The sequence below is a fragment of the Alexandromys fortis genome, unplaced genomic scaffold (genome assembly GCF_014885135.2).
Source record: "Alexandromys fortis isolate MF-2015 unplaced genomic scaffold, M_Fortis_MF-2015_v1.1 scaffold_31, whole genome shotgun sequence".
Lineage (NCBI taxonomy): Eukaryota > Metazoa > Chordata > Mammalia > Rodentia > Cricetidae > Alexandromys > Alexandromys fortis.
In genome coordinates this window covers 10,626,606-10,654,009 of record NW_026067974.1, presented here as the reverse complement: position 1 = coordinate 10,654,009, position 27,404 = coordinate 10,626,606, and the positions used below count along the sequence as shown (strand labels likewise).

The window sequence follows — 27,404 nt, the reverse complement described above, 5'->3', positions numbered from 1 at the left end:
GGAACCAAAAAGCTACGGAGAAACCCTGTCTCGAAAAATAAAAATAAAAATAAATAAATAAATAGAACAAAAACCCAACAGAAGCCAGGTTAGAATACATAACACCCATGGGCCTACTTACTGGGGAATAACCAGAGTATCGGAATAATTGAAGGTATAGATAGATGGCTACAACATTGAGAGACAGAGGGTTTCTGCCCTGGGCACTGAGTCTCCTGGTACTAACTCCTCAGTTTTTTGGATAATCTCAGGGAAAAACCAACAGAACCAATTGATCCTTTTGCGTGTTTGGCCGGGGGTGGAGGTGGGGGGAGGGGAGGGTGGGGAGGGAGGGAGACGAGGGGAGGTGGTGTAGCTAAATCTAAAGGAACTACAATTCCCAGAAGGACTTGCCTCTTACTACGTTTCTATTGGTCGGTGCCTGTTACCACGGGCCAATAGTAAACGAGTTCTTTAAAAGTTGCCAAAATGGCGCTGCCTACGACGTAGAACTCGCTTTTCCGGTAGGCTTGAATTTGGGGAAATGGTGAATGAAAGAAGAGGGAGAATTACAGCGTCAGGGCTGAGGAAGGTAGAGGAATTGGGGAATGGGTACATATGGGAGTTGGGGTGGTAGTGGTGGGGGACACAGCGAAGGGCATAGTTAGGCAACCGGAGCGGGCTTAACCCCTTCCTATGCTCTTCAGGGCTTTGAGCCCCTTTGACACACCTTCTGTCCCAATTCAAGGAAAGATTGTTCAGAAGGGGAGAGGGTGACAGAATGCCACCTCCATTTCTACTCTTAGTTTTTCTGTCTTGCTTAAGTCTTCCCGAATTTCCCTTCTGTTTATCTCTCCCTTATTTTTTTCCTCAGAGCTCCATCTCCCTTCTGGCTCCCTTTTTAAACTCCCGCCTCGCCACCGGTCTCGCCTCCTTGGAGTGAAATCATGAAGGTGGTGAACCTGAAGCAAGCCATTTTGCAAGCCTGGAAAGAGCGATGGAGCGACTACCAGTGGGCAATCAACATGAAGAAATTCTTTCCAAGAGGAGCCACCTGGGACATCCTCAACCTAGCAGGTCTCCAGTGCAACGGGGAAGGACGGGTGGGAGGGGAGGCCCAGGAAAGATGTTACCACTCAGTCTTTCTTTAATTTCCCGTGCAGACGCGCTCCTGGAGCAGGCCATGATTGGACCGTCCCCAAATCCTCTCATCCTGTCCTACCTGAAGTACGCCATCAGTTCCCAGGTAAACCTTTCCATCCCCTGGCTTTTGGAGGTAAAACACCGGGAAAACAGTTTTCAATTTAGGCTTGCTTTCTTACAAAGTTAACCCTTCATTTTGTGATGAACATTGCATTTTTTTTTTGCTCTTATCGTATACATTTACAATTAAAGCTTTTCAGATTTATATAATTATGGGGACGGGCATGTGGAAGTAAGAAGACAATTCTGTGGCGTCGAATCTGTTCTTCCCACCTTCATGTAGATTCTCTGGGGATTTGAACTCATGTCAGCAGGGTTGCATGCCACGAACCTGTACCTGCCGAACCTTCTTAGCAGCCCCTTTGTTTCTATTTTTGAAACAGTGTCTTATGTAGCCCAGGTTGGACTTAAATTCCTGATTTTTCTGCTACTACTTCCCATAGTTTGGGAGTGGGTGGTTGCTGATAAACCAACCTGGGATCCAGACGTACTAGGCAAGCATTCCATATTTGAGTTGTAGCCCTACCCCAGTATTTCAGACAATAGCAGGCCCTGGGGATTTGGTCCTAGCACACAGGGAATGTAGAAAGTGATGCAGGCTTGCTAATCATTGATAGGATGGATTTGTGGTATGGTTAGGACAGAATATGGAAATGATGGAAGGAGGGCTTGGACACGATCCCTGCTCCTGTCTGAGCAGCCAGAGAAGGTGTCCTAGAGGAAGTGTTTTTTTTTTTTAAAGATTATTCATTTTATTACTTAATGCGTGTGGGTGTTTTTCCTACAAGTGTGTCATGTTCAGGCAGTGCCTGTGGAAGGCAGAGAAGGGTGTTGGGGTCCCTGGGACTGGAGTTACAGACAGTTGTGAGCTGCCATGTAGGTGCTGAGAATCAAACCCAGGTTCCTCTGGGAGAGCAAGTGCTCTTAACCTCTGAGCCACCTCTTCAGCCCCTAGGAAGTGATGTTTAAACAGAGGTCTTGGTAGTGAGTTGGAGTTAGCCACACAGATTAGTGAGGCAGAGGGGAGAAGTAGACACAGTCTGGGAGAGAGAAATCACAAGACATTCATTACTGAAAGTAAGGCTGGAAATAGAGTTCATGGGTAAAGCATTTGCCTAGCATGTACAAGGCCCTGGGTTTTCTTCCCGGTGCCACAGAACTGAAGGTCATGTGGCATATCTGCACCAGAGCTGGGCTTGGCACAGATGTTCTGTTTAGGTGTATCGTACACATACTTGATGTCATAGGGATTAAAACAGAAATGTAAGGCATATTGTCCAGAGGTGTGGATGTACCTGAGTTAGGAGAGTGCTTGCCCAGCATGAACAAGGTCCTGGGTTTTTTGTTTTTTTGAGACAGGGTCTCTCCACATAGCCCTGGCTGGCCTTGAATGCATAGAAATTGCCTCTGCCTCAAATTCTGAGATTGAAGGTGGGAACCAAGGTCCTGGCACTGTGTGTGTGAGCGTTATCCCAGCAGGAAGCAGGTCAGAAATTCAAGGTTATCTGTGGATACCTAATGAATTTAAGGTCAACCTCACAGAGAGAGGTATATGTTTTTTATTTGTTTTGCTTGTTTTTTGAGACTTGGTTTCTCTGTGGCTTTGGAGCCTGTCCTTTGTAGACCAGGTTGGCCTCTAACTCAGAGAGATCCGCCTGCCTCTGCCTCCCCAGTGCTGGGACTAAAGGCATGCGCCACCACTGCCTGGTTTGAGAGGTGTAAATTTTAAAATAACAGTAAAAGGCCAGACATACCTTCAATCCCAGCACCCAGGAAACAGAAAAGGTGAACTCTGTGTGAGTCTGAGGCCAGCCTGCTCTACATAGTAAATTCTAGAACAGCCAGGGCTACATGGAGAAATTGTCTCAAACAACAATAACAAACAAACAAACAAAAAAACCTCGAAGCAAAACAAAATGAAAAAATAGTAACAATGAAAATAACTGTATTTTCCAAACTAGTGAGGAAATTGACATCATTTTAGTTTGCCAATCTATAATGTCTTATAGTCTTGGTAGTGAGTTGGAGTTAGCCACACAGATTAGTGAGGCAGAGGGGAGAAGTAGACACAGTCTAGGATAGAGAAATCACATTTAATATTACTAAATTCTCTCACGAGCTTCTTCATTCAGTGCCTGCAATGAGGCTGCCTGTCTTGACATATAGTAAAAGTCTGATTTCACATATCAAACATTTGATTTGAAAAGGAATAATTTTTTTAGTGGTTTTTCAAGATAGGGTTTCTCTGTTTTGCTCTGGCTGTGCAGGAACTCATTCTGTAGACCAGGCTGGCCTTGAACTCAGAAATCTTCCAGGCCAGCCTCTACCTCTGCCTCTTCAGTGCTGGGTTTAAGGGCGTGTGCCACCAATGCCCTGCAAGGAAGAATTATTTTAAAAATAGATTTAACTTTTCTTTATTAGCATTGTTTGTGTGTAGCTGTGTACATGTGGGCATACATGCCGTCGTGCCCGTGTTGCAGTCAGAAGTCATGGGTTGACTTTTTTTTCCTTTCCACCATGAATTCTGGGGCTGGAGTTCAGGTTGTGTTATCGGGCATGCGCCACAAACACAATCTCCAAACCGTTCTGCCAGCATGCAGAAGAGGTATTTTTTAGTAAGCTTTCAGAGATGGATGTTCTTTGTTACTTTTTTTTTTCTTGATACAAGGTCTCTCCATCAAGCTCTGGCTGTCCTGAAACTCACTCTGTAGCCAGGCTGGCCTCAAATCAGAGACCTACCTATCTCTGCTTTCCAAGTGCTGGGACTAAAGGCGAACACCACCATGCCTAATTTGTTCTTTGTTTCTATACTAAACAGGTACTATGAGCACCATTATTGATGACTTTGTACAGTTACATCAATCCTTTGGTCTCTTGCACTTTTATTCCTAGTGCTGGGGATCCAGTCTAGGAACTCAGATGTACTAGGTGAGTGCTCTACCACCTGGATACACCTCAATGGCCCTTTTGTACTTTGAATGGATTTGTACTTTGAATGGATTTTTTTACCAAGGCATAATTGTTTGTTTTGAGACACTCTCCCCGTGTAGTCCAGGTTGGCCTCAGCCCTCCGGATGCTGGATTAAAGTTGTGCTGCAGCTTTGGAGCATTGCACACAATGTTCGCAGCATCATGAAATGGTCCTTTTGGAACTGTAGCTGAGGTACACAGATAATCTAGTTCTTGCCACATTTAACTATACTATATCTTTACGCATCATCAACTCTCTGGGACACTCTACTGCACAGCTATGAGAAAATGTGAGCAAGGATGTAAATTATACCTTAGTAATATTTTTAAATTCTTTGACAGCTGGGTCCTGGTGGTGATGCAAATCTTTAATCTCAGCTCTCAGGAGGCAGAGGCAGGCCAATCTCTAAGATCTAAGAGTTCAAGGCCAGCCTGGTCTACCGAGTGAGTTCCAACACAGATACACAGAAAAACATTGTCTCAAAAAACCAAAAAAAAAAAAAAATTCTTCTACTTTTATTTTGTGTGTGTGTGTGTGTGTGCGCGCGTGTGTGTGTGCCTGCACCATCACATACACATGGAAGTCAGAGGACAGCTTTTGGGAGTTGATTATCTCCTTCAACCAGTGGTCTTAGGTATCAAACTCGAGTGTCAGGCTTGGCAGCAGCAGCTGCCCTTATCTGCTGAATCATCTGCTCTGCCTTGTTTAACCACAGCTAGGGCTTCCAGTCCCTCTAAAATGGTGTTGGGAACTCTAAGGGTTCCTTGAATCATACCTTGAGTTCTGCTGGCTAGGACTTCAAGGAAAGTGGTGTATTTCAATTTGTTTGTTTTGAGACAGGATCTCACTCTTTTTAGTTCAGCCTGGCATTATACTCATGGCAATCCTTCTGCCTTAGCCTCCCAAACGTGGGGATCACATTTGTGAATCACCGTGACTCCGGTAGAAAAGTGTATTCGAGAAGTAGAGGTCAGGTAATACGGACCCCATGGCCATGTGAGGAGTGTGGACTTTATCCCACAGTGGTGAGTCGTCACCGAGGGAGTTTTAGAACGAGAATAGGGTTTTAAGGTTTTTATTGGCAGAGAGTGCCCAGTGGATAAAGAAGTATGAGAACTGGAGTTCAGATCCCCAGAACCCAAGGAAATGCTGGGTGAGCATGGCAGCCTGCCTGTAATTCCAGCGCTTGGAGGGCAGAACGGCCATGTCCTGAGCTAATAATAGGCCCGCTAGTTGAACCTTATCAGTGAGTATGGGTTCAGTTGGACGACCTGCATCAAGGAGTCAGGTGATGAGCTGTCGCTGGACCTCAGCCTCAGGCCTCCACATGCATGTGCACATACATGCCTGGATAGCAGCACACATAGGAACACACATGCATATGCACACACACCATGCACACACGAGGAAAACAATTTTGTATGTGTGTTATATAATGTTCCCTGCTTACTATAATTTAAGTTGCTTATAATTTGTTTGTACCATGGTAATCATTGGACCATGAAACACCCTTTTACACATTTACCTGCATATCTGGGAAAATATCTCTAGGATAAATACTTAAAAGTGTAACTTCTGGCTTGGTAATGTTGGCATGTACTTTTAATCCCGGCATTCTTTAGATGCCGGGATTAAATAGAGACGGGTATCTTTGAGTTTGAGGCCAGCCTAGTTTACATGATGAGTTCTAGGACCGCTAATGTTATTATACAGAGAAACCCCGTCTCAAAAAAACCACAAACAAAAAAAAAATTCTATCACTTTTTTGTTTTGATTTTTGAGACAGGGTTTCTCTTTGTAGCAGCTCTGGCTGTCCTGGAACTCGCTTTTCAGACCAGGTGACCTCAAACTCAATTGAGATGGTCCTGCCTCTACCTCCCAAGTGCTGAGATTAAAGGTGTATACCACCGCTACCCAGAAAATTGAAAAATTTTCTAGCACTTGCTTTGTTTTTATGGGGGGGCGGGTGCAGAGTCTCAGAACGTGGTGACCTAAGCTGCCTGGAACTTGCAGTGGTTTTCTTGCTTCATCCTCCAACTGCTGGGATTATAGGTGTGAGCTACTACACCTAACTTCTGCATTGTTTACTTATTTATTTTTGTGGTGGTTTATTTGGTTTTGTTTTTGGGGACACTCTCACGGAGCTGGGCCTGCTTTAGCCTCCCAAGTCCTGGGATTAAAGCATGCACCACCGCACCCAGCTCATTTCTGCCAACACTTGACTTTATTTTCTGTATTTCTTTTTATAAATCATTTAGGTTTATTTATTTTCTCAAGTAGAAGAGCAGGTGTTCATTCACCTTTATTGAATAGACCAGCCTTTGTCATGGCTTCGCTTATAGACAAGGCCTGATATATTTGTCCTTTCTTTTTTTTTTTTAATTTATTAAAGATTTCTGTCTCTTCCCCAACTCCGCCTCCCCTTTCCCTCCCCCTCCCCCAATCAAGTCCCCCCCCTCATCAGCCCAAAGAGCAATCAGGGTTGTCTGCCCTGTGGGAAGTCCAAGGACCACCCTCCTCCATCCAGGTCTCGTAAGGTGAGCATCCAGACTGCCTAGGCTCCCACAAAGCCAATACGTGCAATAGGATCAAAAACCCATTGCCATTGTTCTTGATGTCTCAGTAGTCCTCATTGTCCACTATGTTCAGTGAGACCTGTTTTAACCCAGGCTTTTTCAGACCCAGGTCAGCTGGCCTTGGTGAGTTCCCGATAGATCTTCTCCATTGTCTCAGTGTGTGGGTGCTCCCCTCGCGGTCCTGAGTTCCTTGCTTTTGTTCGCTCTCCTTCTGCTCCTGATTTGGACCTTGAGATTTGAGTCCAGTGCTCCAATGTGGGTCTCTGTCTTCTTTCATCGCCTGATGGAGGTTAATATTCAGGAGGATGCCTATATGTTTTTCTTTGGGTTCTCCTTCTTATTTAGCTTCTCTAAGAACCCGAATTATAGGCTCAATGTCCTTTATTTATGGCTAGAAACAAATATGAGTGAGTACATCCCATGTTCCTCTTTTTGGGTCTGGCTTACCTCACTCAGGATAGTGTTTTCTATTTCCATCCATTTGCCTGCAAACTTCAAGAAGTCCTTGTTTTTTACTGCTGAGTAGTACTCTAATATGTATATATTCCATACTTTCTTCATCCATTCTTCAATTGAAGGGCATCTAGGTTGTTTCCAGGTTCTGGCTATTACAAACAATGCTGCTATGAACATAGTAGAGCATATATTTTTGTTGTATGATAAGGCCTCTCTTGGGTATATTCCCAAGAGTGGTATTGCTGGGTCCAGGGGTAGGTTGATCCCGAATTTTCTGAGAAACCTCCACACTGCTTTCCAGAGTGGTTGCACAAGTTTGCATTCCCACCAGCAATGGATGAGTGTACCCCTTTCTCCACAACCTCTCCAGCAAAGGTTATCATTGGTGTTTTTGATTTTAGCCATTCTGACAGGTGTAAGATGGTATCTTAAAGTTGTCTTGATTTGCATTTCCCTGATCGCTAAGGAAGTTGAGCATGACCTTAGGTATCTTTTGGCCATTTGAACTTCATCTGTTGAGAGATCTCTGTTCACCTCAGTGCCCCATTTTATAATTGGGTTGATTAGCCTTTTACGGTCTAGTTTCTTGAGTTCTTTATATATTTTGGAGATCAGACCTTTGTCAGTTGCGGGGTTGGTGAAGATTTTCTCCCAGTCAGTGGGTTGCCTTTCTGTCTTAGCGACAGTGTCCTTTGCTTTACAGAAGCTTCTCAGTCTCAGGAGGTCCCATTTATTCAATGCGGCCCTTACTGTCTGTGCTGCTGAGGTTATACGTAGGAAGTGATCTGTGCCTACTTGTTGTAGAGTACTTCCCACTTTCTCTTCTATCAGGTTCAGTGTGTTCAGACTGATATTGAGGTCTTTAATCCACTTGGACTTGAGTTTTGTGCATGGTGACAGACATGGATCTATTTTCATTCTTCTACAGATTGATATCCAGTTTTGCCAGCACAATTTGTTGAAGATGTTCTCTTTTTTTTCCCACTGTATACTTTTAGCTCCTTTATCGAAAATCAGGTGCTCATAGGTTTGTGGATTAAAGTCAGGGTCTTCTATATGGTTCCATTGGTCGACTTCTCTGTTTTTATGCCAATACCAAGCTGTTTTCAATACTGTAGCTCTGTAATAGAGTTTGAAGTCAGGGATGGTAATGCCTCCAGACGTTCCTTTATTGTATAAGATTGTTTTGGCTATCCTGGGTTTTTTGTTTTTCCATATAAAGTTGATTATTGTCTTCTCCAGATCTGTGAAGAATTTTGATGGCATTTTGATGGGGATTGCATTGAATCTATATATTGCTCTTGGCAGAATTGCCATTTTTACTATGTTGATCCTCCCAATCCAAGAGCAAGGGAGATCCTTCCATTTTCTGGTGTCCTCTTCTATTTCTCTCTTCAAAGTCTTAAAGTTCTTGTCAAATAGATCTTTCACTTCCTTGGTCAGGGTTACCCCAAGATATTTTATGCTCTTTGTGGCTATCATGAAAGGTGATGCTTCTCTGATTTCCCTCTCTGTTTCTTTATCCTTAGTGTATAGGAAGGCAACTGATTTTTTGGAGTTGACTTTTTTTTTTTTAAAGATGTATTTATTTATTAGGAATACAGTGTTCTGTCAACATGAATGTGTAAGGCCAGAAGAGGGCACCAGATCTCATTACAGATGGTTGTGAGCCACCATGTGGTTGCTGGGAATTGAACTCAGGTCCTCTGGAAGAACAGCCAAGTGCTCTTAACCACTGAGCCATCTCTCCAGCCCTATTTGTCCTTTCTTGCACTGTTTGTTGTTTATCTTGTTTGTTATGCTGGGGATCAAACAGAGCATGTTAGCAAAGTGCTCTGTTCCTGACCCTGCTGTTGTGATTACTGTGGTTTGTTCTGCTCTTTCTTTTGTTTGTTTGTTTGGTTTGTTTTTTTGTTTGTTTGTTTGGTTTTTTATTTTTTATTTTTTTTATTTATTTTTTTTTTGACAGGGTTTCTCTGTGTAGTTGTGGCTATCCTGGAACTCATTCTGTAGACCAGCCTGGCCTCAGACTCACAGAGACCTCTTTGCCTGTGCCTCCTGAGTGCTGAGATTAAAGGTGTGTGCCACCACTGTCCAGCTTTTTCTGTTTTTGTTTTGTTCTTTTTTTTTTTAGACTGGTTGAATGTGGCCCAGGCCTTGAACTTACCGTGTCATCCTCAACCTAAGTGCCAGGATTTCAGGCATGAGCCTCTTTGCTCAGTTTCTGCTGCCAGACCTGGTGACTTGAGGGGAGTGAGGGACATTTGATAGCTTATAGTGTCATGAAGAGAAAGAACCAGAGTGGTGTGGTTGTGAGGGTAGCGGATGATTCCAGCCTTGTTACGTTCACGGAGCCCATTCGGACTGTCTGAGGAGACCGTCAGAAGGAGGCAGATTTATGCCTAGAAATTAGGAGTCTAGATGTGAGCTGTTGGTTTAGAAACGTGTGGTCACTTTCTGTTGTGACGGATTCTGGAGATAAGCCACCAAAGGAAAGAAGGGTTTGTTTGGGCTACGACTGGCCAGCTTTGTCATTTCTACACAGTGATGAGGCCGAATAGCAGCTAGAAGGGTGCCCAGGGATTGCTCACATCTTGGTAGCTAGGAAGAGGCTGGGGACAAGGACAGCCTCTCAGAAATGTGCCTCTCTTCCTCCAGCTAGGCCCCGCCTCAGAAGTGTCCACTCCCTTCCAGTCGTGCCGTGCCGTCAGTTTACGAGTCCACGTATGGATTAATCTGCTAGCGGGGAGCCAGCCTGTCAGCATAGTCATCTGTGGGGACAGATCCTAGCCAGTGGTCAGACTTGGATAGTAATGGAGGATGCAGTCATGATGGCATTGCTCAGGGAATGTGGGCAAGAGAAGTGGTCCATAACAAATTCCTGAGCACCTAATCATCTGTCAAGAGCACATGTAAGAAATAATCCGAAGAGAGTAGAGAAAAACCATAAAGATACATTTAGTGTGCTAAGAAAAGAAAGGTTGAAAGTCAGGTGTCACCTGCTGCCAGGAAGCTGGGCTCCATCAAAAGTGAGCCCGTGGGTTTAATAGCAAGAGTTTGTTGATGGCTGTATGTAAAGATTCATACAGGGGTCAGGACAGAAGTGATTACAGTGTGAAGAGCAAGCGGAGGGTGCGGAGGTAGAGACAGTAGCGAACTCCGTGTCTGGAGAGAACAGAGAAGGTAGTTAAATGGGAATGTGGAGTCTGTGGGAAGCTCTCTCTGAAATAGAAGACTCTTAGGATGTATAATGACGTATAACTGACGAGAATGGCAAGCTGGAGAAAGACTGCAGAGAATGTACGTGGCCTGTCAAGTGCTGTGCAAAATTAGTAATGTATTCTTCCTTCGGAGTTAAGAGGCTCTTTGGTCCGTGCTGAGCCGGGAGAGGGCACTTAGGAGTGGTTGGGGATGTTGAATTTGAAGAAGAGCTAGAGGATTAGACAGCTGCAAGGTCACCCTGGGCTAGCCACACGTGCAGACACCAGCCTCTAGCCTCGAGGACTTGTGTCAGCTTCGAGCATGTAGTTGGTAGAATTGTTAAGTCTGGAACGGACTTATGTGCTCCTAGGAGAAGCAGGTCACCGTGTGGTAAGTGCTTTCAGGTGTGTCCAGAGCAGCCCTAAACTGATAAACTTGGAAGAAATATACAGAATTCACCATCAGAATTAATGAAGGCCATTAATTCGTTTTGACTAACGCCCTTGCTAAGAGCACACATACACAGTTGGGAGTTTCTCTCCTTGGTGTGGGGTCGATTTTTAAGTTGCACCATCCAGCTCCCCCTACAGGTCGGCATCTAGCAAGACTCAGTTCTTCTCCAAGCTTTCACTATGGGGACCTGGTTATAAATAAACAAACACCAGCCTGGAAGGGCACGGTCATTCTGCCCAGGCAGGCTCCCAACCATCTGATCACTGTCAGACGCGGGCTTCAGCGTCACAGTGTATCCTGCTGTCCTATGGCTCGGAATGTTAATTGTCTGTATTTTGTTCCTGTTCATCCATGAGTTCTGACTTAAAATGTCTGACCCAGTCTGCCCAGGTGACTTGCCTGCACTCTGCAAGCGCATGGTTGTTGTTCCTTGCACTGCTAAGGACTGAACCCAGGGCCTCTTCTGGGCTAGCTCTCAACCACGGAGCTACTTACAGTCCATCCTGCTGAGCTAAGAGTTTAAATTCACTCAGAACAAATTATTTCTTTCAAACTGATTGTCTATGGTGACGAATATATTTTACTAACAAATATGTTGCAAGGTAAAAAATTTTCAGACTGCATCTCCTTGATATCATTCAGTTACCTGAAGCAATGAAAACTTTCTGAGGCCAAGGCCCTAGGCCTGCTGCTAGGGAAACAGAGGAATTTAATTTATTATATCTGTCCGCAGCGAATTTACTGTCTAGGCAGAATTTGTAAAAATGAATCTTGGAAGTACCAGTTAAATGAGATCTCATGATGAAATAACTTTGAAGGCTGTTGCTTGTGCACCTCAGGGAAGGGGCATATGTATGCCAGGGCGCATGTGTGGAGGGCAGAGGACAAACCGGTAGGAGTCAGTTCTTCCAGCTTTTGGGTCCTGGGGGTTGAACTCAAATCATTAAGTTTGGCAGCAAGAGTCTTTACCCACTGAGTCGTCTCTCATTGTTTATAAATACATTATGGTTTTGAGAAGTCTCACAATGGGGATGTATGTATTTATGCATTTTGTTTGTTTCTTGAGACAGGGTTTCTCTGTGTAACCCTGCCTGTCCTGGAACTCACTGTTGTAGACCAGGCTGGCCTCGAACTCACAGAGTTCTGCCTCCCAAGTGCTGGGACTAAAGGCGTGCACTACCACACCCAGCCATATGTTTTTAATTCAGGTTTCTAAAATTTTATCACACGTAACGTGTGTGTGTGCATGTGAAAAAAATCATTCTCTGCCTTTTTCTTTATTTTTGTGCTTTTCAGTGCTGGGCGTGGCAGCTAGGACCTTCAGCTTCAGTCTGAGTCCATGCTCTCACCACTGAGCATATCACCAAACTCTGTGATGCTTCTTCATGTCTAGAAGAAGCTTTGGAGCAAACTGGCCCAATATGATTTCCCCAGTAAAGAAAGTGCTCTTTTTGTGCTGAATGACGCTGTAGCCACCAGCGCTTGAATTGAGAATAGTATGCCTAAGGAATTGAAATTCATTTGTGGGCCAGAAAGACGGCTCAGAAGTTAAAAACACTGGCCACAGGCCAGGCATGGTGGCGCATGCTTTCAATCCCAGTACTTGGGAGGCAGAGGCAGATCTCTGTGAGTTTGAGACTAGCCTGGTCTGGTCTACATCGTGAATTTTAGGACAGCCAAGGCTACACAGAAAACCCTGTCTTAAAAAAAAAAAAAGAAAGAAAGAAAGAAAGAAAGAAAAGAAAAGGAAGAAAGCTGGCCACTTCTTCCAGTTCTAGGGGATCCCATCCTCCTTCTGATTTACAGGGCAGTGCATGGGTGTGACACAAATGTACATGCAGGATAAACACCCTTACACATCAAATACAAGTTTAAAAATAAGTTTAAAAAAATAAATGTTTGTTTGTTTTGCAGTATTGTGATGAAACCAAGCCCTTGAACATGTTAGGCAAGTACTCCCTCATTGACCTACATCCCCAGCACCAGGAACCAACATTTTAAATTATTTTGGTTTTGGTTTTTAAGCCTGGCTCTTACTATGTAGTCCAGACTGACTTAGTATTTACTATGTAGCCCAGGCTGGCTCTGGCCTATACAGCAGTCCCGAGTGCTGGCTTTGCGGGTGTCTGCCATCTTAATTACCTTTTGTTAGTATAGCTTTGGCAGCAGCTTCAGGAAGTGACTAATTTAGGGGTGTGTTTTGATTTATTCATTCTGTAAACATCAGGATTATGGTAGTCGTTGAATAGAGTGATCCCCTGATCGAGTGAAGGTTGTGTAGGACATGTTTGCCACTCCTCCTTGCCCCAATAAGATCACACATGCCCTTTATTGTTGGCTCAGGGTTTTGCTATGATGTTCAGACTGACCTCAAGTTTAGGTCTTAGCTTCCCACATAACTGGAACTATGGGGCTATCACTGTGTCCTTCAAGGTCACTGGTGCAGGAGCTTGAACTCTGGGTCTTGCTCACCTAGGCAAGTACTCCAGGCACTTTCTTGTTCAGCTGCAACCTCTGTCTTCTCTACAGAAGTAGTAGTTAGTGCAGAAGCTCAGGACTAGTACACGTACGTGCGCACCACCTCTGCTTCTGACTGAATTTAGGGCACACGCTAGGCCGGCACTGACCACCAAGTGAATCTTCAGTTCAGCAGATTCTCACTTGTCAGCCCTGCCTAGCTGGCATGAAGCTGAGTTTGGGCCCCTCCCCCTACACAAAAAGGTTATAGAAATAAAGCAACATTGCCTTCACTCTCGGTGGCTCTTCTGCCTACTAGTGGCCAACTAAACCTTGCTTCTTTTTGGCAAGGAACAGCATCAGAAGGCAAAACAGAGTACCTTTGAGTCCTTGAAAGTCCTGTTATGTGGATGCCATTTTCAGTGAGTTTGATAGAAACAGGAACAAAGACAACAGATAGCATAATTGTGTGTCTCTTCGTGAGCTGAGGAAGCCTCTAGAAGGGACTGGCGATTCAGAGCTGTGGCATTTCATTTATGCATGAGTTTGCCCCTCCAGTGGACGCCTGTCTGACTGCCTTGTCTCCCTCCAGATGGTCTCCTACTCCTCTGTACTCACAGCTATCAGTAAGGTAATGACCACGCCACCGAGGGGGTCCTGGGAATTGGGAACTCACTTCCACATGGAGAGGATGCTAGTCTGCAGCCCTTGGCTGGAGGGAGGGGAAGTAGGCCTGTGCACACACTTGCTGCTTGTGAGACTTGGGGTTGACTAGGCAATGTTGTAGCTTTTCCCTTGTTCTTTCCCCAGTTTGATGACTTTTCCCGGGACCTGTGTGTCCAGGCTTTGCTGGATATCATGGACATGTTTTGTGACCGACTCAGGTAAGAGATGGGGAAGCTTAGAACATTTCATTGTTCTTTCAGTACTGAGGAAAAGCCCATAGTCTAGGAGACAGGTTGAGAACAGCTGTGAGTTCCCATGTTTCTTCTCCGCACCTGCCCACCCCAGCTTCTCTACCCATTCCTCACTTCTCTGTTAGGAAGAGCAGGTTTAAAATCTTGTCTAGTGGAAGCTGGCTGGACTAGGTGGCTTACGCTGGATCCTGCCAACTTTCCAACTCTGTCCCCTTGTAGGGGAGTGCCAGAGACTCTGGGGAACATTGGTGTGGGTTGGATTTCAGCTTTTGGAATAGATACAAATTTTCATCCTTTTCTGGGTAGTTGCCACGGCAAAGCAGAGGAATGCATCGGGTTGTGCCGAGCGCTTCTTAGCGCCCTCCACTGGCTGCTGCGTTGTACAGCCGCTTCTGCAGAGCGGCTCCAGGAGGGACTGGAGGCTACCACTCCAGCCACTGGGGAAAAGCAGCTAGCCTTGTGCCTGCAGTGCCTGGAAAAGACCCTCAGCAGCACCAAGAACCGAGCTCTGCTACACATCGCCAAACTAGAGGAGGCCTGTATGTCCCCTGACCCCCCTGCACCCTGCCTGCTGCTACTTCTATGGCTGGTCCTTTGAGAGGGGAGAGGCAGGATGCCATCCCACTTCTTTCTAGAAGGATCCGAAATCATCCCACTTCCTTTTTTCTCTCCCCATAAGCATTGCATACATCCCAGGGACTTGGGCAGGGTGGCACCCGAGCCAATCAACCAACAGGTATTTACTGAGCATTCTTGTGTGCCCAGCACTGTGCCAGATGCTGGAGGTGGGGGAGGGAGGGCTGCCAAAGGAGCATGTGGCAGGGTCCCTGCCCTCAGCAAGCTTACACACTGGTGGGGAGTAAGGCTCGAATGCCATGCACCTGGAGGACATTCAAGGACAAGACAGGCGTGTCGTCTGCTCTTGTCTATCTCCATGTTTCTCATCTAGAAGCAGATGACGCAGGTGTGACCTGGAACTCAGGTTAAGCTCAGTGCCTGTCTGTCAGGACTGTTACCTCTTAACTCTTAGTTCCAGAGCCTGAGAACAGGCAGATCGAGGGAAGGATTTCAGCAACTGAGGCCTGAGGCCACAGTCTTGCTTGAGCCCCAGTGGCTAAGGCCACCTAAGGGCCTCCTGTTTTCCACTGACATGGATGCTACAGTGGGTGACACCATGTCTTCAGGGCTCAGTTGGAGAGCTTGTCAGGGGATTAGTCTCTATTTACCTCTCAATCGCTTCCCCTGGGAAAAGTCCACAGAAGAGTGATCACTGTGTCAGAATGGGCTGCACTGACAGTTTTTCTTCGTCTGTTTCTTGTTAGTGTTGGCAGTGCCTTGCCTTCTTGAGCACTTGATAAATGTTTATTGGTAGAAAAGTAGATGAATACTTAATGGACCTCAGGTCTTGGTTGTCCTTTTCTTACCTCTGTGCTACATGGAGGTTAATTGGCTAGCTGGTGCCATCATTCATCATCTGACCTTTGGAGCTGTAACCAGGATAAGTGACTAGCAATTAGACGCCGAGTGTGGGCACTTAGGAGCGAGGCCAGTGGGCTAGACCAGTTGGGCACACTGTTAAGAGAGCAGATACCCATGTTGGCAAGGTGTTTAGAGCTAGCTTCCCTAGAACAGACCTGATTGCTGCTATGAGACTGGCCTTCCAGGGTGGCCTCTGTCCTTGCCTGGCCGCTGGACTCTACCCCACCCCATTGCCGTGTGTCTCCGTGTGGATAGTCTCTGGAAGTCAGGCCCTTGCTATGGTTTCTAGAGTGCTCTGTCCCATGTTGCCTGTCCCCTTGTAGAAACAGTGCATGTTGCCCTCAGGACCCTGCCTCCACATCCTCCTCAGAGAAAGCCTGCTGTGTGGTTTCATGGGCCCAGGGTGGAGGAGTCTGGGGCCATTCCCGACTTCTCCTTCCCATCATGTTCTACCTTGCTCCTTCCCTGCCAGCCTCCTGGACTGCCGTTGAGCATTGCCTTTTGAAGCTCGGGGAGATCCTGGCCAATCTCAGCAACCCCCAGCTCCGGAGCCAGGCCGAGCAGTGTGGCACTCTTATCAGGAGGTTAGGCTTCTGAGGGCAATGGGAAGGTGGGGTACGTGGTCTCTTCAGTCCCTAAGCTGCCCCTGTGTCTCTGTCTCCTCAGTATCCCCACCATGTTGTCCGTGCACTCAGAGCAGCTGCACAAGACTGGCTTCCCCACCATCCACGCGCTGATCTTGCTTGAGGGCACGATGAACCTGACTGGGGAGATGCAGCCCCTGGTGGAGCAGCTGATGATGGTGAAGCGCATGCAGGTGGGTGTGGCCTTTTAGGGCAGGAGGGAAGAGCCTGGTACTAGAGAGGAATTCATTTCCTCTTGATTCCTTAGTGGAACAGATGCTAGTCATGCATTGTTGTCATCTGACCTCAGATCGGTTCTGAGCACTGGCGCTGGAACCCTGCTGTGTAGTCAGAGACCCAGTCAGCCCCTAGAGCCTGTGGAAGGGAGCCGGGATCTGGGCAACCGCTCACACCTCCTTTGTGGTCTCTCTCCACAGCATATCCCCACCCCTCTTTTTGTCTTGGAAATCTGGAAAGCCTGCTTTGTGGGACTCATTGAGTCCCCTGAGGGTACGCAGGAGCTGAAGTGGACAGCGTTCACCTATCTCAAGGTACTTGGTGACATGGGAACAGCAAAGAGAAACAGCAGCATGCTGGACCTTTGCCCTGGTGTCCCCTTCTGGCATTTAGTCCAACTTGCTGAGTCTCCAGCGCAGACCCCAACTGACCGTTTTCTCTGTGTCTCGGCTGGTTTAGCTCCCAGGGGCTCTGCTGTTTGCCCAGCTCATCCTAAATCAGATTGGTTCAGGGCAGCTAGGAGAGCCAGGACAGCGGCCCTGACCCCCACAGTTCTTCCCTTGTTGAGGTGGCAGAAATGGGAGACCCCATGTCCTGTAGGCCAGGTGGCGGCAAGTGCTTGAGTACCCATGGGCGCTGTCAGCTGTAGCGCTGCTACTCCAGTGCCCACAGAGGGGAGTGGGGCGTGTCCTGTGGTGCGAGGCAGAGAAAGGACATTGATCTTCCTTCTTTCCTCCTTCATGTCCTAGATTCCACAGGTTTTGGTGAAAGTGAAGAAATATCTTCATGGGGAAAAGGTGAGTTAGAGAATAAGGTGAGGGTACGGGAGCAGCTAAGGATGGACATTTGTGGGTGGGTCTCTCAGGCTGCAGCTGAGTGATAGTGTGTTATGCCCAGAGGAAAGCTGTGTGTGGCCTGTGAGCATCAGTGTTCTTCCTTGCACATGCCCTAGACCCTGTGGTGGCTGAGGTTGCCTGCCTTCCACCCCATTGGCCAGGGTAACCACGTGGAGAGTGGTGCCTCCACCATCTCCCCACCAGGTTCCTAGGGGCTGGTGGGGGTCTCAGCCTGCTTCCTCGCTTGCTGAGCAAGGTGTTGATGTGAGTCTGCACTCGGGCTAGGCTGGGCGGGGGCTGGAGGACACAGAACCCAGGAGGGAGTTTCTGAATCTTTGTAGGACTTCACTGAGGATGTCAACTCTGCTTTCGAGTTCCTGCTGAAACTCACACCCTTGTTGGACAAAGCTGACCAGCGCTGCAAGTATGAGCCCCTGTTCACCTGCTTTGCTGGAAGGTGTTCCAGGTCCTTCCCTGCTCTGTGTAGATGAGCTGCAGGAAGCTCTGTCTTCCTGCTGGACCCTTTTGGCAGGGGTGGGAGGCAGCAGGCTCATAGGTACTAAGCACCGAGAGCCTTTCTACCTTTGGGTGTTTGAGTTTTCCTCACCATGAAGGGGTGGGGAGACTGTGTAGACCTTGTACCCCTTGGCTCATTTCTTCCTTTGGCTTTCCCCACAGTTGTGACTGCACAAACTTCCTGCTCCAAGAGTGTAACAAACAGGGGCTTCTGTCCGAAGTCAACTTTGCCATCCTTGTGGGCAAGCGGTATGTTGTGAGCCCCTTGGGCTGCCTGGGGCCCCTTGATCTCCCTCTCTCTTGCCAGACTGGTTTCTGGTGCCTTTCCCTTCCTCTTTGAAGTCTGAGTAGCAGTGACTGAGACGGTCCTGGGGCCAGGGAGCAGGACCATGGAGCAGAGTTTCATACTTGGAGCTGCTGCTCTCTGACTCACTCTCGTTTATGAGCAAAAGACAAAGAGAAAGCCTTAGTCTCCCTTTCATCTTAAAGGATGGTGGAATGATAACGACAGATTGAAATGATCGTGATATTGGGTACGCTTTCAGTCATAAACTTTATCCCAACTCAAAAGAGTCTTTGTTTTTTGCTAAGGGTTAAGCCCAGAGCATTGTGCATGTGAGGCCGATGCTGGGGGACCGAGTTACACCTCCAGCCCCAGGTTTCCTCTGCTTCCATCTCTCAGCTCTCGTTTCTGGAGTTGGATGAGAGATTTCTTTCTTAAAAGGCAGAGTCTCATTATATAGCTCTGGCTGGCTTCAAATGCAGAGGTCTACCTGCTTCAACCACTTGAGTGGCTTGAGATTAAAGGTGCAAGACCTAGTGAATTAGAGACTGTCAAGATATTTTTCTTAGCCACGTATGGTAGTTCACACCTATGATTTTATTCTTGAGAGGCTGAAGCAGGAGGATTACCTTGACTTCAAGGTCACCTTGAGCTACAGTGTGAGATCTGTCTCCAGAAGAATAAGAATCCTCTTTGTTTCTGTTTTCTTCTCTGGTTGTGGCCATAGCACTGCAGATCGGGACCCCCAGCTAAAATCATCAGAAAATGCCAACATCCAGCCCAACCCTGGGCTGATCCTCCGGGCAGAGCCCACTGTCACGAACATCCTCAAGGTTTGTGCATCTGCCTGTGGACTCCCTCTCTTCTTTTAGCTTTCGTCTACTTCCAGGTAAATAAAGTGGGCCCACAGACTGGTCACTATGCTGTCTGGCTTCTATGCTGGGCTCTTGTGGGAGTGGGAAAGGAGAAGGCCACTGAAAGCTGGCCTTAGTTGCCCTTCCACTGTGTCTTAAGCGCTAGGGTTGGTGACTACAGACACCACCCCATGAAGACACAGAAGGGAAGCTCCCAGCAGATCCTCCCCCACCCCAGTGTAGCTGAGCACAGTGCTCGCAGTGAGCAGATTTCTGCAGCGATTGTCCTGTTGGAGCCAGGAAGTGACAGGTTACGTTTAAAGGGGCAGTGTGCCTGTCAGGGGGCACACACAGAAAGTGTGGCTAGGCTGAGTCTGGGGGTCTTCAGTGTCCTTCACTGACTTACTGTCCTGTCCTCAGACAATGGATGCGGACCACTCCAAGTCCCCAGAGGGGCTCCTGGGAGTGCTGGGACACATGCTGTCCGGGAAGAGCCTGGACTTGCTGCTGGCTGCTGCTGCCGCCACTGGGAAGCTTAAATCCTTTGCCCGAAAATTCATCAAGTGAGGAGAGCTGTGCCCTGATGTGGAATGGGAGGGCATGTGAAGGGAGGGGTGCCTGGGGTCCGGCTCCCTTGGGGTGTTCAGGCCAGGGCAGAGCATCCTCACTAGAAACCATGACAGAAGGTTCATTTGACTGAGAGCTCTTCAGCCGGAGGTGAAATAAAGATGGTTGATAAGATAATGAGGTCGGATTGAAGAGATGGCTCAGTGGTTCACAACTGCCTGTTGATTCTAGTCTCTTCAGCACCCTCTTTTAGCCTCAACAGGATCCTTTTTTGTTTTGTTTCGTTTCCAAGACAGGGTTTCTCTGTGTAGCCCTGGCTGCTTGAAACTTACTCTGTAGACCAGTTTGGCCTCAAACTCAGAGATCCACCTACCTCTGACTCCCAAGTGCTGGGATTAAAGGCGTGTGCTACCACTACCCAGCTAATACAGGGTTCTTAAATTCTGTTGCTTTGAAGGGGGTTACCTAGAGTTTGACATGTGGAACATGGTTCCATTCTGGGAAGCTTACAAATCTTTTGCAGCGGGGTCTCACTGTGTAGCCCAGACTGCCCTCAAACACACCATGTTTTTTAGCCCCTTCTGTGCTGGGAGCGTAGATGTGAGTCACCATATTCTTCTGTAATTATAACACTTTTTGTATCTAGCCTATAGTTCAGACTCTGGTGACCACCCTTCTGAAAGTGTAGCGTCCCTCACTCCCACTCCTGTCTCTCAGCTCTTGTCCTGGGTGACGCCACCTGTTTCTGTTTCTCCCGCAGTCTGAATGAGTTCACTACCCATGGCAGTGGAGAGAGCAGTAAGTTTGCGTGCATCTGCAGATCCCGTCTGCACTGAGGGGGAGGAAGGGAGGGGCCACCTTTCTGTACCTGTACCATCTCAGATGGGTTTGGGTTCTGGAACTCCAAGGAAGGGATGATGTTCTAAGTAAGACCCAAGAAAAGGATTCTGAGCCTCAGAGCTTTGAAGGACCCACTTGGTCTCTGACCTTCCTCCGGGAAATCCTGAGCTGGGGTGTAGCCTCCATGCCTGCCTACTATGCACGAGGCCTTCTGTCCCCAGCACCTCCTCATCTGGACAGGGCTTGGGCACCTGCCCTGGGCTGAGAGGTTGTTGTTCCTGCCTTTCCCACAGCAAAAACAGCTTCTGTTCGTGCCTTGCTCTTTGACATCTCCTTCCTCATGCTGTGCCACGTGGCCCAGACCTATGGCTCAGAGGTGAGTGAGATGAGATCTGGGGCCATTAAGAGTCACCACCTGAGTGGGACAAAGAGGAGGGAAATGGTCAGTAACTCCCTTACCTTACCCTTGCCTCCATTGCTCTTCCAAGCCAGCAGGTCCTATTGGCCTGAAATCAGGTGCCTCCTACGTCAGTGGGTACCCAGCTTCCCAAGCCCTCTAGTGACACATTCATACTGACCACTAGGTGGCAGCACAACTCCCTGTCTGGCTCTCCTGGACAGATTTGTCCTTGGAAAGGGAAAGGCAATGGGGGAGGGTTCTGAGGCCCAGTCCCTGGGCTCAACTCTGGCAAGAGCCATACCCTCCTCTCTCTTAACCTGAAGCCTCTCTGTCTTATCTAGGTGATTCTCTCCGAGGCAAGCTCAGGAGAAGAAGTACCCTTCTTTGAGACCTGGATGCAGACTTGCATGCCTGAGGAGGGCAAGATTTTGAACCCTGATCACCCTTGCTTCCGACCAGACTCCACCAAAGTAGAGTCCTTGGTGGCCTTGCTCAACAACTCCTCAGAGATGAAACTAGTGTTAGTGGCCTAGGGCTGACCTTGGGGTAGTAGGGGGGCATTCCAAGACCCTTTCCCCACGACCTGTCTCCAGCTCCCTTGTAGTGATGTTCGTCGTACCCCACCCTCTCTGTAGACAGATGAAGTGGCATGAAGCCTGCCTGAGCATTTCCGCAGCCATTTTAGAGATCCTCAATGCCTGGGAGAATGGGGTTCTGGCCTTCGAGTCCATCCAGGTAGCTTCACCCTTACTTGAGCCTCTCTTGTCTGAGACACAGGGCCAGTCATTGAGAACTGTTATTTTGCATGCAAATCAATCCTCAACAATCAACAACAGAGATTGTGTTTTGGTATTAGTCTTAGAATGCTTTTCTTAGCCACTTCCTTCTTCCCAGTTATCTTTTAGAAAATCAAATTTGTGTTGTAGAGGTATGGTATGGAATGTACCTTGAAATTTTACACGTGATCCCCAGCCACTCCTAGAGGCCATGGGAATGGCAGCCAGCGGGAGGCAGAGCGTCCCTCAGTCATTCTCCTGCTCCCCACAGAAAATCACCGATAATATCAAGGGAAAGGTATGCAGTCTTGCGGTGTGTGCTGTGGCTTGGCTTGTAGCCCATGTCCGGATGCTGGGGCTGGATGAGCGTGAGAAGTCGCTCCAGATGATCCGCCAGTTGGCAGGGCCACTGTACAGTGAGAACACCCTGCAGTTCTACAATGAGAGGTCAGTACCTGCCCCACCCTTCCCGGCCCCTGCAGGTGTGTGGTGAGGAGTCAGCGCCTCCAGGGTCGGGGTCGGGCATCCCACTCCAGTGCTGTCAGCTTTTACCTTCCGTCTGCGTCTGCCCAGCCCACCTTGTTAGCACTGAGCTGGTGCACTTTCAGGGCAGTTGGACTGCCACTCACTTTTCCCTTTCCCCACCACTTCCTCCCACTCTTACCCATGTAGTCATTCGCCTGGTTCAGCAGATTTTTGGTGTGTGTCTTTGTATCGGGAGTGTTTTAATCCTGGACCGCCCCTGTGTGGGAAATACAGACCCCAGGCAGCTTGACGTCTGTCCTCAGAGGGTTTAGGTGGCTGTGTCACTGTCGAGGAACTCTGAGCCATCTGCAGTTTTTATAGCTGCCCTCCCCCACCCCCAGCTGTCCTGGTGACCATGTCAAGTACTGGCTCTTGAGGGACTTCCGCCTCTCTGAGTTCAGTCGGATCATTCACTCCACTGTTAAGTTGTTTGGCTGTTGGTTTTTAAATGTGGCAAGAAGCACGTAATAGAAAATTGACCATTTCAGCTGTGTTTATGTGTGTCGTTCAGTGTATGGGATCTGTTGGAATTGTGAAATAGACCTCCAGACGTTTTTCATTTTGTATATCTGGGCCTTTTACCCAGTAAGCGTTGTCCAACCCCCTTCTCTCAGTCTCTCTGAGTTTGGCTATGCTAGATACTTCATCATACTAGAATTACATAATACCTGCTTTCTCATGATTTTACTCAGCGCACTTTCCTCAAAATCATTCATATTCTACAATGGAGCAGGATTTCCTGCCTCCCCTTTTTTGGCGGGGGTGGGGTGAGGTGGGGGGGGTGGGGACGAATTTTTTGAGACAGGGTTTCTCTATGTAGACCTGGCTGTCCTGGAGCTTGCTCTGTAGACCAGGCTGACCCTAAACTCAGAGATCTGAGGCTGAGTGACATCGGATGTGTGTGTCCCTTCTGGCCACCCTCCTCACTCAAGGGGCACTCAGGGAGCACCGCCCGGAGTGTGGGTGCTGAGACAGCTCACAGGTAGCCACTTGGATGGTTTCTGAGCAACACGTGGAAGGAAACACAGCTGGAACCAGGTTTGGGGAGGGCCTGTAAGGTCACATCTCTCCTTGCTTGTGGTACATTGGCTTTGACATCATCCATCTCAAGCGTGTATGTGCGTATGCACGTGTACACACATACACGCACACACGCATATGTGCAGTGGAATCCGGGCTCCCTTGTGCAGGTGGCAGAGGGCTCTAGTAGCCTCAGTGTCCCTGTGCTCCAGACAGTCCAGACCCCCGCCGCCGTCATAGCCCCAGATGTTCCTCAGCATTTTCCTGGCTATGAACACTTTGCCCCGCTACCCAGGACCGGGAAGAGTTCTGGGGAAGGCCCAAGGGCTCCTCCTGGAAGTTACAGTTTACTTTGGGAGAAGGCCAAGGCTGGGCGGGACCCCTGCCCCCAAAGTACTCAGCTCAGGGGGAAGTGATTGTATTTATTTATGACTCTGATTTGGCAGAGCTCAGGCCTGGGGGTTGGGAGAAGTTGGAAGGGGAGAGGGAGGAACAAAATCTGAATAGATGGATGGAACCTGTAAGAGAAGACAATCCCTGCCCTTTGCCTCGTCTGGGCTTCATGCCCAGCAGGTAAGCTCCCCGTCAGCAGTAGGTTATATTGTCGTGTCTTCCCCTAGTGTTAGTGGGTCTAATTCCTCAGCCGTGTTTCCGTAACCTAATTCTGGGGGTAATGCCTGCATGAATCCTCCTGGCCCCCCAGGGTGGTGATTATGAACTCAATCCTGGAACACATGTGTGCGGACGTGCTTCAGCAGACAGCCACACAGATCAAGTTTCCATCCACGGGTGTGGACACGATGCCCTACTGGAACCTGCTTCCTCCCAAGCGCCCTATCAAGGAGGTACTGACAGACATCTTTGCCAAGGTATTGGAGAGGGGCTGGGTGGACAGCCGCTCCATCCACATCCTCGACACCCTGCTGCACATGGGCGGCGTCTACTGGTTCTGCAACAACCTCATCAAGGTACTTGGATGTGGACATCTGTGTAGACTGGGGCCGTGGGTGTCTACGGCTGGGAGAGTCCAGGCTTCTTGGAGAGGTTGCTGGAAGCTGGGTGGTCCCTTAGGGAGACAGAGGTAGGGGCTCATCTCAGAGAAGCACCTTCAAGTTGGGGTTGATAGCACCTTTGGCTGTAGAGATGGCAGAGTGTGAGAACCTCAGCCGCTGCTTGCCCACTCTGCCCAGGAGCTGCTGAAGGAGACTCGCAAGGAGCACACACTGAGGGCAGTACAGCTTCTCTACTCCATCTTCTGCCTGGACATGCAGCAAGTGACCCTGGTCCTGCTGGGCCACATCCTGCCCGGCCTGCTTACTGACTCCTCCAAGTGGCACAGCCTTATGGACCCTCCTGGCACTGCACTAGCCAAGTAGGAGTCTCCAGAGCCTTCCTGGTGTGCCCCCTTGAAACCCAGGCATCTAGGCACCCCAGCCCTGCCGCCACCTCAGGAAGCTAGGCTGTGGTTGGGGGGCTGCCAAGCGGTGGTGGTGGGAAGAGCTTGTTCAGCATGAGCACACACAGCTTCTTTCGGGACCCTCTTAACGATGCCTTTTTTCTGGACCCCTTTACCAGACTAGCTGTGTGGTGTGCCCTGAGTTCTTACTCCACCCACAAGGGACAGGCGTCCTCCCGCCAGAAGAAGAGGCACAGGGAAGACATTGAGGTAGGCCTGCTGCCTCGGTCATGTGTTTATTCAGCAGACATTTTCTGATTATTTCTAGCTGAGAGCTGCCTTCCCAGGCAGAGGGTGGGGCTGAGGTCAGCATGTTTGGTCATGTGATTGGTCAGGATCTGGGAGAGTGGCTCGAGTGGGCCCCTGAGTATCCTTGATGAGGGTCCTTTCTGCACACTAGGGCAGAGATTGGGGTGTGGGAAGGGTCACCGTTGGGGTTGCTAGTCAAGGACTAGGAAGCTCACTCCTCTCCACTCAGATCTGATTTCCTCTCCAGTCCTTGGAGACTTGGGAGGTTGGGTGTGTGATAGTGACTCCCCACCTCCAGGACTACATCAGCCTCTTCCCCGTGGAAGACATGCAACCTTCGAAGCTTATGCGACTCCTGAGCTCCAACGAGGATGACGCCAACATTCTATCGAGTCCCAGTGAGTACTTGAGAGGTCACGGGCTTGCTAGGACCCACTCATCCCTCGGGACCTGCCTTGGTTCCCAGATGGCGGCAGTGTTTGGCTGTCAGACAGTGTGGTGTGGCAGGAACTAGCACCTCTGTCACCTAGTGGATGCTCTGGTGTCTTCTGGTGGGGACAGGGTTGCCACTCTCCATAGTACCTGAAGCTCTCCTCCAAGGCCCCTCTCAGTCCCACAGTTATCCCTCTCGTCACCAGCTAAAGGATGACAAGACACAGTGAGTTCACTACCTTGGCACACCACATACCGCTGACTCACTTACTCTGCCTTCCTTCTAACCCAGAGACATGCCCTGTGGCTGAGAACAGGCCCCGCCAGGCTGTGACCTGGGGCTGCCCTCCCGCCTTCCTCCCCAGAGGACAGCCCGTGTCGTCCTTTCCTTGCTGGCAGATTTCCTTCTGCCAAGTCTTTGTATGGCGTCCGAGTTTACCTGTTTTCAGAGTTTCTCCTGAACCTACAAGTTTCTCTGTAGCCTTTTAGGGACCAGGGAGCCAGCCACGTGCTTGCGCAAAGGAAAGATGCTGATTGGTCGCCTCCAACCTTAGCCAAGCCCTTAGCAAACATCGTGTATCTGTAACATGAACTTTGAGTGGGATGGGCAGCTTCAGCCACACAGAGTACCAGGATTGGCCCCTGACGGTGCTCAGCAGGGCTAGTCCTCCCACCTATTCTCCAGATTCAGGCTCTTCTGTGCCCCGCATGTGCCAGACTCCCTGAGGGTAGGGACAGGAAAGGCTCCCCTAGAGCTAGACTTTACACAGCACCCTCTCTGCCACTCCACAGCTGACCGCTCCATGAACAGCTCCCTCTCGGCTTCCCAACTCCACACAGTCAACATGAGGGACCCTCTAAACCGAGTCCTGGGTAAGTCCTGGCAGCTGCACCCATCTGCAGACTGAGCTAGAAGGAACCCTCTTGTCAGAGGCAGGGAGGCATCTACCAGAGTGTTCCTCTGGGCCCCTGACATCCTGCTCCATTTCCACATGCCTCCTGCTCCCTCACTGCTGACTGCCCCCTTTCCTCCGCCTTCCCCTGTGCCTGCTGCCCTTGGCCTTCCTGTGTGAGCTCTTACTGCTCCTTCCCCCCGCCTTGGTCCCCTTCTTCCTCATCTGACTTGTTCTAGAACTCAGCTATCTTGTTTCCCTCTGCACAGCCAACCTCTTCCTGCTCATTTCCTCCATCCTGGGCTCGCGCACAGCTGGCCCCCACACCCAGTTTGTGCAGTGGTTCATGGAGGAGTGTGTGGACTGCCTGGAACAGGACAGCAGGGGCAGCATTCTGCAGTTCATGCCCTTCACTACTGTGAGTGTCCCCTGTGGGAGCCAGGAGCAGGGGTAACCTCAGGAGAGAAGGGAGGGAGGGAGGACTTCCCCCTGGGAGGCCACACCCAGGAGCTACCTGTGTTCATCTTTTGCGGCAGGTATCAGAACTGGTAAAGGTGTCTGCCATGTCCAGCCCCAAGGTAGTACTGGCCATCACAGACCTCAGCCTGCCCCTGGGTCGACAAGTGGCTGCCAAAGCCATCGCTGCACTCTGAGGAGCTTGGAGTGGCCTGGAGGGGTCCCAGCCCCAGCAACCCAGCAGGGAGAGTAAGGATGAGCCCAGGCTGCCCCATCCAGCAATGCAAGAATGCTTTCTCGGCCTGGGGCCCTTCCCCATTCCTGCCCTCTACTCACGGTGTCCTACCACATCTCCCAGTTCCTTCCGTAATTTTCTGTCCTTTCCACCAGTGCTCAAAGACTGTGAACAGTCCTAATGGTCGCCCCAATTCTTTGTTTGCTTTTTTTTTTTTTTTTTTGAGCCAGACAGGGGTTGTCTGTGTAGCAACTCTGAACTCTGACTGTCCTGGAACTCCCTCTGTAGACCAGGCTGGTCTCGAACTCACAGAGATCCGCCTGCCTCTGCCTCCTGAGTGCTGGGATTAAAGGCGTGCGCCACCACCACTCAGCCGGTTGCACCAATTCTAGCAGTAGCTGAACTCCAAGGAGGGACTTTGTAGGGCCACAGTGTGTATATAAATTTATTTTTATAACTCATGAGGGGGAGTCCCTCTTGGTTCATTTGTAAATAAAGATCCTTGTGGCTCCTG

The 27,404-nt window shown here is 49.0% G+C and overlaps 1 protein-coding gene and 1 non-coding gene across 5 annotated transcripts; both read left to right on the top strand.

Moving 5' to 3' along the window:
- The first annotated feature begins 463 nt into the window (after positions 1 to 463).
- Med24 (mediator complex subunit 24) lies at positions 464 to 27,404 on the top strand. 4 transcript variants are annotated; one of them, XM_050156902.1, is made up of 26 exons: positions 464 to 503; positions 854 to 1,056; positions 1,143 to 1,255; positions 13,889 to 13,927; positions 14,107 to 14,180; positions 14,520 to 14,752; positions 16,165 to 16,276; positions 16,359 to 16,509; positions 16,753 to 16,866; positions 17,302 to 17,349; positions 17,730 to 17,812; positions 18,067 to 18,153; positions 18,915 to 19,020; positions 19,462 to 19,604; positions 20,369 to 20,406; positions 20,742 to 20,824; positions 21,190 to 21,368; positions 21,484 to 21,583; positions 21,896 to 22,071; positions 23,873 to 24,137; positions 24,360 to 24,541; positions 24,745 to 24,835; positions 25,173 to 25,272; positions 26,099 to 26,179; positions 26,469 to 26,617; positions 26,736 to 27,404. In XM_050156902.1, the coding sequence occupies exons 2-26, from the start codon at positions 927 to 929 to the stop codon at positions 26,850 to 26,852; spliced, it is 2,994 nt and encodes a 997-aa protein (XP_050012859.1). In that variant the 5' UTR covers positions 464 to 503; positions 854 to 926; the 3' UTR covers positions 26,853 to 27,404. The 4 variants fall into 4 exon arrangements, with proteins under 4 accessions (XP_050012859.1, XP_050012860.1, XP_050012858.1 ...); XM_050156903.1 differs by having other exon boundaries at positions 465 to 571; positions 1,143 to 1,225; XM_050156901.1 differs by having other exon boundaries at positions 465 to 571.
- LOC126510586 (small nucleolar RNA SNORD124) lies at positions 20,507 to 20,610 on the top strand. The gene has a single exon (XR_007594441.1). It is a non-coding gene; the product is annotated as a small nucleolar RNA SNORD124 (small nucleolar RNA).

Bases quoted from the DNA above. Each gene is read 5' to 3' on its own strand.
- Med24 (XM_050156902.1), top strand. From the start codon at position 927: ATGAAGGTGGTGAACCTGAAGCAAGCCATTTTGCAAGCCTGGAAAGAG. The intron at 16,510-16,752 runs GTGGGTGTGGCC...CTCTCTCCACAG, and splicing joins TGATGGTGAAGCGCATGCAG to CATATCCCCACCCCTCTTTT. The intron at 24,138-24,359 runs GTACTTGGATGT...CACTCTGCCCAG, and splicing joins TCTGCAACAACCTCATCAAG to GAGCTGCTGAAGGAGACTCG.